Below are 10,268 nucleotides of genomic sequence, written 5' to 3'. Positions count from 1 at the left end.
AATACGTTACTTTGAACTGACAATTTTAACTGCTATCTGTTAACGTTACGTAAAGACAACAAGATAACTTTAAGCTCAAATGTGTAATGGTTTCTTTGTTAACGTTACTTTAAGCTAACACTTTTAACCATGTATCCGTGAGTTTAAGCTAACCACGCACATTATTTATCTATTACTCTATCTATTACTCTATTATTTGAACTGTTTATCCCTTCTTTCTAGCTCACTGTTTCACTGTTACTTCACTCTTCACTCTTTTAACTTCACGGATGGCCCGCTAACTCGTTTCCATGCACTCTTTGAAGTAGCAATCAGCTGTTGTCGGACTCCACAAAGGAACACAATTATACTTTTGGATCCTTTCAAATGAATTGAGCTACTCCTGCAGCGGGAACGTCACCGTCTGCTTTCCAAGAACCCCGACAAACACACCCGTGTGTGTGTGTGTGTGTGTGTGTGTGTGTGTGTGTGTGTGTGTTGTAAATCAGTGATTTAAAGGCTATTTTGGGGGGTTTTGGGGGTTAATTTAAGGAGAGAACTCCCGCTGAGAGACGCACGAGAAATGTAAAGCCTCTCCGTGACCGCCTCATGACTAAACATGGGTCTGTGCACACTGTCAGCAGGGGCAGGAAAGGCCAAGCTGCTCTCATCACACTTCCCTTGAAGTGCCCGTATGACGTGTGTGTGTGTGTGTGTGTGTGTGTGTGTGTGTGTGTGTGTGTGTGTGTGTGTGTGTGTGGCCTGACCTTGTCTTACCTTATACCACGACGCTCCTCTTTGGATATCTCCCAATCTCTCATTTCTACCGGCCCCCATCACATCTTCCACCCTCACACAGCTCACGGTGAACCGTACACACAGGTTAGGTCCCACCCTGGTGATGGCCTCCTCTGAACCCTCCGGCATGTGACACCTCTTGGTCGGACTGCCAAACAGTCACACAGTCAGCAACCTCTTAGGGCGTCCGTCACCACTTTTTGTTTTATGGCTGCATAAATGCATAAATATATTTCATTTGGGTTGTTGTTGTTTTTTCTCTTACTGTTTTGGGCAGAGCCGGTGTAGGTGTGTTAGATATGCACCGCGGCAAACCACACCATCCATATGTATGCACATGGTAATTAATGAGAACGGCGGTAGTTTTTACACCAGCATGTCTTTAAATCGGCTGCTCATTTCTGTGTGAATATGCATAGACACACACGCACGAGGACGGAAAAAAAGCACTCTTCTGCTCTCCCACAAATAAATAAATAAATAAATAAAACACTCGGTGCAATGATTACCTGGCTTGCCACTCAGGGGCCATTTGCTGGGTAGCACAAAGCTGATTATCTCACCCCTACAGCAGGCGCCGTTTGCGGCTTTGCGATGATTTTCTCCCAAAATGCCCACACGGCTATTTGTAGAAATGTTACCTAGCTGGCACACAGCTGAAATATGTTTGTGTTTGTGTGGATGTTTTTTGCAGGCGGCGTGTGTGTGTGTGTGTGTGTGTGTGTGTGTGTGTGTTTGGTGGGTGGGTGGGTGTTTGTGTGGAATGGAAGGCTGTAAGAATGGAGGGATGGATGACACAAGCAGAGTAGAGTGGTGGGAGGCTGGTGTCAGGGCCCTACTCCTACTACCAGGCTGGATGCGGTATCTGACAGCTGACTGAGAGTCTGCAGCCCCCCCCCCCCCCCTCTTTACACAGTCCCACCAAAAAAGGTCAGCGCTTCAATTCTCTCTTCCTCCTCTCTTCCTCCTCTCTTCCTCCTCAATGCGCACTTAGCCGTGCTTGACCATATATCTCGCAGGGGTGGAAACATTTTAGTTTTTTCGAAACCGAGGAAAAAAGAGCCTCGAAATGGGTCCTGTACCATGTGACGTCCACGGTGCATCGGAGGTTCCAAGGCAGAGGATTACGATTGTGACATCGGTGGGGGGGGGGGGGGGGGGGAATCATTTCCTCTGCAAATGATTTTCTGCAAATTATTTTTTTTTTAAACGGCAAATTTTAAAATATTATTTAAAATTGCCACGAGGAAGCAAAGGGGGGTGAACCGCACAGACGATGGAGAAAAACAGGACCGACCAGGCCGCGCTGCAAGAAGTCGTTTTTCCTGCCGATTGATGGAACAGGACTTCACTTCCCGTACATGAGTAATCTCCGATGTGCGATCTCATACCTTTTTTGTTTTCAGTCGACGGTACCTGCGTCTATTAGACGACTCGCAGGCACCTGTTAAACAAACGGATCGCTATCACAATGTGTCATCTTGTCATGCCCCCGTTTCCTATCATTCACCTATTACACAGTTGTTGTTGTTGTTGTGTTTTTACGTAATCGTGCCTGATGAATTAACAGGTCTCCCGAACGCCGTCAGCTGCATGAATTATCATTAAACAACGAGGAGTGAAATGTCAACTGGGGGGTGTGTGTGTGTGTGTGTGTGTGTGTGTGTGTGTGGAGTGTGTCGAGGCGAACAAGAGAATTGATGGGAAAGAGATAAAGAGGCCGCCGAGAGACCCTCGTCGTGTTTGTCAAGTCTGATGAGGTTAAAGTCGCTCCGTACCCCCCCCAGCCAGTGCGTGTGTGCGTGTGTGTGTGTGCGTGTGTGTGTGTGTGTGTGTGTGAAGAAAATGGTTGTGCCTCGATCAAAGAGATTTGAAAGAGTTGGAGGAAGGTTCATCTGGTTGTAGATGTTTTTTTATGACTGAGGTATGTGGACCTGTGTGAAGTGGGATGTGGTGACTTGAATCTTAGTTTTGGTTTTACTGAAGTTGTTATTGTCTGTCACTGTCTTATGTTGTATGTCTGAAACTTTGTTAAATGTGCTTTTGCTGTCTTGGCCAGGTCACTCTTGTAAAGGAGATTTTTCAATCTCATAATAATAATAAATAAATAAAAACTTCATTAAAGGGGAAGCTCCATTTTTTATTTGTCTTTTTTTTTTATGCCCCTTTTGGTCGGCCATTTTCAGTCTTTTTAAAAAAAAACATTTAGTCTATAAAATGTCAGAAAATTGTGAAATTCGAACATCCCGAAGGTGAGGCCTTCCGATTCCCACGATTTCAATAATGGATTATAAATCGTTTATCGAGGAGCCATCAGAGCCGACAGCCGCGCGCACTTTGACACTTTTAACATGCTCACAATGGCAACGTCAACACAAGTAACGTGTACCACACTCACCAGCTTAGCTTAGCTTAGCTTAGCTAACATTAACTAATTAGCCACATAATCGCACATCAAATATTTTGCACTAGTTTTCTATGACAACCAATCACAAAGCTACAGATTGTATAGATTCATATGGACATGATAAATAGCTTGAATAATAAATAAAATATGATAATTGTTGAATATGTGTATAAATTCCATGTTTATATGTATATGTATATATATATATATATGTGTATATATATTTATGTATATGTAAATATATGTTGTATGTATATCTAACATATTTGTATTCGCTGCTACATGAAGTGAGTTGCTGTCAAACCAAATGTAGTTTTGTTTAACAATAAAGCGTTGGATCTCATAATTCTGTGACGCCCACAAACTGTGTCCACGCGACACTTCGCCCGAGACGCTCGCGGGCCGCGTTCCTCTCCTCGGGCCGCCATTTTAAAAACTGACGTCATCCTTAACGGGCGTTGAACTCGGGCTCCGGCGGACTCAGTAAACACAGCCCGGCGTTAAGAGTACCACTTAAAGATAGATGTGTTATTCAGACGGCGCAGGCCTCTAATTACGCTACGCGGCCTTCTTCCTCGCCGGATAGACGGCGACTCATCACGAGCTGAAACACCAACGAGTGGCTCTCGAAGCGAGGGGCCACTCGTAGGACACTCATCGCCACCACGCGGCACTTCGGCTCATTATAGGATGTGATGAGGCGGCTCCGGCACTTCTGGATGGAAACAGCTGGGAGGAAAAAGATGAATTTATAGTGATTCACTTCCTTGTGAGAGAACGCGTCCACCGAGGAGCTCCATCTGGATGTGCCACACACACACACACACACACACACACACACTCGGGAAGACTTCCTCCTCTCGGAGGTCACTGCCCTCTTCTCCGTTTTCGGCCGCCCGCTCTTGAGCTGAGCGAATGGAGCGCACCCGGTCGCTTTGTGAGTGGCGTTTGTATAGCGGAGCGAGAGAGACATCACGTATCATAACTCTGGATTAAAGAAGTGGTGGTTTTTTTGATGGGGGGGCCCCCCCCCTCCCCGTTTCATCTCGTACGTCTGAAGTGTTATTCACGTCTCCGGGCCCCTCGAAGGCTGACTGATGAGTGTGTGTGTGTGTCTGTGTGTGAGCAGCTGGAGCCAGAAAGGGTTTGATGAAAGAGACAGACAGACTGGAAAGGAGAACAGAGAGCAGGATGTGCGAGAGGTGTTGAGAAGTAGCTCTTTTTTTTCTTCTTTTCTTTATTAATGGATGCCGAGCCAAGTCGCGGCCTGCAAGTCTACACAGCACGTGCCATCAATGGGAAATGATATTATACAGGTACAGGCGCATGAGCTTCCTGCACTGGGAAAGTCAGACCTCCTTTTTCCTGTGTAAACACCGATGCTGCACTTGTTGAAGGCCCCCCCTCCCCCCTGTCGAGGAGTGTTGACATGCAGACTCAACCGAGGTCTGAGAGCCTCGAGGCGGCACGTGAATGAGGTCAGCGCCTCCTGGAGTCTGAGCTGAAACCTGTGGTTATGAAACGAGAGAAGAAGAAGAAAAAAGGCCCTGCTTTTCCACCGGAGGACTTTTCCTGGCTTGGTAGCCCGAGGTCATCACTCATCGCTCATTTAAAATTAAGGAAAGGACCGAGAGTTCATAAATAACTGACCCACAAGCGGGCCCACATTAAAAGTGACTAAGCAGAGCAGAGCGCTCAAAAAGAGGATCCCTCTCTTGAAAAAAAATTAAAAAAAGAGTTGCCCCGTAAGGAAATCTGTGGTTTTTAATGACAAATTCAGGGCGAGTTCCTTCCCCGAAACCGTTTTTGTTTTACGAGAAACAATAGAAACGCTCAGGCAGCAGAATACAGCGGATATCTGCTGCCCCCAAGTGGCAGAAACAGTCACTGCACGGCAAACAAAGTGGCACCGAAGTTGCTTATAATGGGTTTACTTTCCGTGGCCAAGTCTGCTTAATGAGAAGCGCTTCCTGAAGAGTGTGTGTGTGTGTGTGTGTGTGTGTCTGCTGCAGTCATGCTGATTGTCAATTAGACGCAGTTGTCTTCGTGCATCAATAATACTACTACATCAATAAGTAGCAAGGAGGACAGGTTGAAAGAAAAACAACCAGCAGGTATTTCCAAATAAATTTATTTTGTAATTCATCCACTGTACAAAGCAAGAATGGAATCTTCTGGACACTGATGTGACTGAGCTGGAAACACAGATGGACCATTAATTTCCCATCAAAGAAACAATAAAGATAACCTAGAGGAGGGGTTCGGGGGAGGAGGGGGAGGAAAGAAACACAGCGACTCAGTTTGAGCTACTTAACACAACGAAAACGAAGTATAATTTATTGTCAATATTTCCATTTTCAACTCCATTAACAACCGTGAGCGCATGCGTCATGATGCCGTTGGGTCTCAGCGAGCCGAGTCGTCGTACCGCGGGTTTACTACTCCAGGGCCTTGACGAGGGCCTCGTTGGCCTCTATGCTGATCTGAATTGCCGCCCTCGCCGCCTCGTCAGACGCGCCGGCCATTTCGGACTGGGCCTTCTCCAGGTTGGCCTTGGCAGCCTAAAAAAACAGAAAAGGTGCGACAATGAGAACGGGAAAGCAAAACGATAAACGCCCACAATTTGGATTAAGTTGTGTTGCCCTTGTTCCGACTGGCAGCGTCCGTTTTTTTTGAAAGTGTAGAAACAACAAAAAGACGTGCATTTTTTTTTGGTGCATATTGGATGTCAAGGTTTAGAGAAAAAATACTAATAAATGGCTTTTTGACTGCAATGTGTAATGTCGTCCCGTTGCCGAGTTCTGCAACTCGCCGGTGCAATTGCGCCGAGGGGCGAATGTTCCTCGTTGGAAAAGCTGCGAAAACCGACGCCGTCATCGCGACCGCACGCAGAGAGAGAGAGAGAGAGAGAGAGAGAGAGAGAGACAAACAAACAAATACGATGACTTGCAGATAACAATGCGGACAGTCCGCCTTAAAAGATCCGATTTGAGAAACAAAAATCGGATTTGCCTGCAGTCTAGACGTAGCCCGCTTAAAAGCTCAACCTAAAAAAAATAAATAAAAAAAACTTCTTTCAACTGCGATTTTAGAAAAGACAGAAAAGCGAAGCGGCGCAACGTCGAGTCAAAAAGCGGAGACTAAGACGAGCAGAGAGAAAAGCTCCATTTGTCACGGCAGTGATTAGAAAACGAGAAATGCCAAACATAGCTGGGAGTTAAAGGTCTCCCAGTGGGGATTTGACACATCTGCTATAACTCAACAGTGACTGACCTTTCCCTCCTTATTAACAGCGTGGGCCCCCGTGTGCATTTTCACCGCGGCGCGGGAGGACAATGGAGGGGTAAAAAAAAAAAAAAAACTAATTTATTGACACAGAGTCCACTTGACAGTGACGCCGTCACTGCCCCGAGGTCAAAAGGCAAGACAGCTCGGCGGCGAGGGCGCGATAACGCAGCCGAGCATGAACAAGACTGACATTTAAACGAGGGCTCGACGTCGAGGTCCGACTGCAACGCCGATCGGATGGATAATCATCGGCTGGGAGGTGCTCATCGGCAGAGAGGATTCAAAATGAGAGCAATTACTGCGGGGCTCCACACACTGGATATGGACACCAATCACACAAATGTCATTCAACTAAAAGATCCATAAAGAATTGACCAACCCGCACGCGAGACTCTAACCCCGCGATATGCGAGTGAAAGCACAAAGACGGCTTCAATTATATATTCCACATGTGACAGAGAAGTCTTTTTTTTTTACAAAACAACGCGCAACAATCTGACCAGGAACACAAGGGTGGCAACACCATCTTCTCCTGGTAAAGTTTGTTCTTTGAAGGGAAGATACTGACCACACAGTGCAGGTTTAAACTTAACACACAGCATCATAATAAGAATAAGAATATCAAAAAGGAGAAATTCATCTTTTTGTTTGCAGTGAAAAATGCAATAGAACAAAAAAAAAGAAATCAGAAGTTCAAATTGGGTTTCCCAGAGCAGGATTAAAAGTGACATGAAGAGTGAACTTGCTTTAATAGTAGAAATAAATGCACAAGACACCTTTCTTGGTTTTTAAAGAAGGCCTCCCTCAATGCTACCACCATTAGTTCAAATCATATTAAAAGGTAAATATCACCTGTACAACATAATCCAGTCACTTAACTCAACATTAACGACCGCTTCTGTGAAACTCGTGTCGATGCTGTCGAGAAGTGCGTATTTTATTTTTATTTTTTTTAAACTGATTCATTTTTCTGTGCTCTCGCCTACTTTTCTGTATTGATTTTTTTTTTTCCATTGTGATGTTCTCGTACATGACTTATATTTAGCTGCTCCACTTCGATGACGACTCCAGGCTCAACGCTCACGGTTGCCGGGGACGACGACCACCGGCAACTAAAAACACGGTTGCCGTTTTCAATCCCCTTATATTTTGGAGAGTTGAGATGCGTCAAGCTTAAATAATAAAATGTTACATTAAGAATACAAGTTTTATTCCGGTTCCCAAACATTTTTAGCTTGTGTTATATTTGATACTTTCCAGGACTAAAATCTTATTTATATGTCATGTTTTCAATCTAACGTGTCCACCCTCAACTCCTGCTATAGAAAATACAAGTAGTGCCATTGGCAACCATTACTGTGGAGACTTAAAGGATAACCCAGCTGAAAGGTCTTTAACCTCATGTTTAAACAATGCACCATGTTTAATATAACTTCATGGAAATAAGGTTTATACTTTTTATCATGACAGTCTCTATAAGCTCCTTGTGGGTGTTTGCAAAAGGAGGCCACACAATAGGCTAACACACAGATGATGTTGAAAGATATGGATAATGTCGAAACAGTATGCAGAATTCTACAATATCATGTTTGTATAAATTAATTTCATTTTGATAGAGCAAAACTGTATATGCATTAAAACAAAATACATTGACTGTGTTGGTTTACACACACACAAAAAAAAAAAGATGAGACAAATCCTAATTATCTGGTGGTATTCATGGTCAGTCTGTCCAACATTAGCGCAGATGCCGCTCTAGTTTGTATGCGAGTGGCGTGATGTTGACATTATACTCACAGCAATGTCCAGCTGGTCCAAAGATGCAGCCTCCTCAACTAGCAGTTGCACCGAAGAATCAGCGTTGACTGTTACTGACCCACTGCTCACTGCGTACACACACACACACACACACAGTAACTACACATGCCAATATACAGTCATCTCCACTGTGTATTTGTTTTGGGAGATATTGAGGATTTAAATTAGGATTTTGTTTTGTTTGCATTACATAACATCATCAGCTTCTTTGACTCCGAGACACAGACACATTGTCGAATCACGTGGATGTCGCAGCTATTTAATTTAGCAAAATACGCTGTGAATAACGGAATGAAAAAGTACATCATGTTTCAGCTTTTCAGAAAGATCAATAATAAACAACTCAAATAAAAAAAATGTTGGGGCCAGCCAGAAAGTGGGGCAAAATATGTGACTGACATCACTGAAGATCTTTTATTACCAGTCAGAGCAGATGTAAAACTTGAAAAGACCTGAACATAGTAACTAGTGTAAGACTATGTAATAAGTGGTGATCTGACATTTTGTTTTCTTTGATAATGTGTAATAATGTAGTATGGGCTATAATCTCTTTAGGAGAGTAAAATCTCACCAAAGAATTTGGCAGCGGAGCCGTCGTCGCCGAAGACCGTCACGACACCGGGCCTGAGCACCTGCAGGGTGGGCACGTGGGCCGGGAGGATACCGAACGCGCCAGTGAGCGTGGGCACGTCTACCTGTTTCACGCTGGCCGCGTTGAAAAACACCTGGAGGAGTGGAGACAGGAGATGGAGAGATGCATTCACTGACTCGTGGACATTTAAGAAATAGCGACTGATCACAGACACCAAATTGTAGTTTACAACAGAGTGCCATCAACGATACGAACCACTCACTGTCACCTGTCACTTGACTTTTTAATGCAAAAATAAATAAAAGCAATTATTTTTTGCGTTTTAAATGTTTTTTTTTGTTTTTTTTAACTGGAATACCATAATACTTTGAATACATCAGGCCTGAATGCGAAGTGAACCTGCAGCTCTGTGTGAAAGTGGAGCCCTAGTGGAGCTGAATTTAGTCAAGAGACACGAAACCTCAAGGTTAGAGAGCATTAACCGCCCGGTTGCCAGGTTGACCGCTTCCCAATAGAGTTAATATTAAACCAACAATTTACATTTTAAAACACATTCACACAGTTATTGAACTGGGAAAGAGTAATGTCGTTTCGCAAAAGTAAACTCTGGTCAAAGGCAGTGAATGACAGCTAGCTTAAAAAACAAGCTAAGCTACATCGTACACCTCCAGGACACGAACGGTCTTGCGTGCACGAAATGTACTCGTCCGCGTGGCAGTGACTCCGAACCCCACGTATTAGTGCAACACCTCAAACACACTTTTTTTTTTAGAGAGTACATTTTTAAACAAGAAGCACAGTTAGCCGTCTAGCTAGCTGTAGGCCCGACAAGCCTCGGGTTGAAGTTAGCGAGCTACCTGCGTCGGGGAGGCGAAAGTGAAGGACATCTGCGGGGCGCCGGAGACGGCCTCGGCGTAGGAGCGAGCCTGCCTCAGCACGGGGAGGGAGCGGCGGAGGAACCTGGCAGCCATCTTGTCCGAAAATCTGTCTTTTTAAAAAAATTTAAAGTTGAAGGGAATGACAGGGATCCTGAAAGCGTGAAGGCAGTCAGTCGGTGTGCGCTCGGAAGGACAAGGACGTTGGTATCCTACCCATAAAGCTTTGCGGTGGCGCAAAGCATGCAGGGGAGTGTAGTCTTTAAAAAAAAAAAAGTTAACACGGTTTTTATGGTGGTTCACCAGCAGATGGCGACAAAGTGATGTGTTAAACGCTGCATAGGCAACTTCGTTTGGTTTGGGAGTTTTTTTTGCTCTTTTGTATGCCGCTCGAATGGCACTGAATACCCCACGCACACGCGCACACGCACGCACACACAAATACAGAGACTTGTGAACTCAATGCTTCACCATGTCGCCCGCAAGTGCGAGCGAGTGACTTCATATAACT

The 10,268-nt window shown here is 44.7% G+C and overlaps 1 protein-coding gene across 3 annotated transcripts; it reads right to left on the bottom strand.

Annotated features, from left to right (window-relative positions):
• Nucleotides 1–5,298: 5,298 nt before the first annotated feature.
• atp5f1d (ATP synthase F1 subunit delta) lies at nucleotides 5,299–9,986 on the bottom strand. 3 transcript variants are annotated; one of them, XR_004609410.1, is made up of 5 exons: nucleotides 9,740–9,986; nucleotides 8,862–9,015; nucleotides 8,270–8,358; nucleotides 5,559–5,745; nucleotides 5,299–5,432 (listed from the first exon to the last, which is right to left on the bottom strand). XR_004609410.1 is itself a non-coding variant. In XM_034531518.1 (5 exons), exons 1-4 carry the CDS (start codon nucleotides 9,851–9,853, stop codon nucleotides 5,623–5,625), a joined length of 480 nt encoding a protein of 159 aa, XP_034387409.1. In that variant the 5' UTR covers nucleotides 9,854–9,986; the 3' UTR covers nucleotides 5,299–5,432; nucleotides 5,613–5,622. The 3 variants fall into 3 exon arrangements, 2 of the variants coding, with proteins under 2 accessions (XP_034387409.1, XP_034387407.1); XM_034531518.1 differs by having other exon boundaries at nucleotides 5,613–5,745; XM_034531516.1 differs by having other exon boundaries at nucleotides 5,302–5,745; nucleotides 9,740–9,985.
• Between the last annotated feature and the right edge of the window lie 282 nt (nucleotides 9,987–10,268).

Source organism: Cyclopterus lumpus, chromosome 4 (genome assembly GCF_009769545.1).
Source record: "Cyclopterus lumpus isolate fCycLum1 chromosome 4, fCycLum1.pri, whole genome shotgun sequence".
Lineage (NCBI taxonomy): Eukaryota > Metazoa > Chordata > Actinopteri > Perciformes > Cyclopteridae > Cyclopterus > Cyclopterus lumpus.
This window is presented reverse-complemented; position numbering and strand designations above follow the sequence as displayed.

Excerpts from the sequence above, each read along its gene's own strand:
- atp5f1d (XM_034531518.1), bottom strand. The coding sequence starts at position 9,853 with ATGGCTGCCAGGTTCCTCCGCCGCTCCCTCCCCGTGCTGAGGCAGGCT. Across the intron at positions 9,016-9,739 it reads CTTTCGCCTCCCCGACGCAG|GTGTTTTTCAACGCGGCCAG; the intron begins GTAGCTCGCTAA and ends CCACTCCTCCAG. Across the intron at positions 5,746-8,269 it reads TGGACCAGCTGGACATTGCT|GCTGCCAAGGCCAACCTGGA; the intron begins GTGAGTATAATG and ends CTGTTTTTTTAG.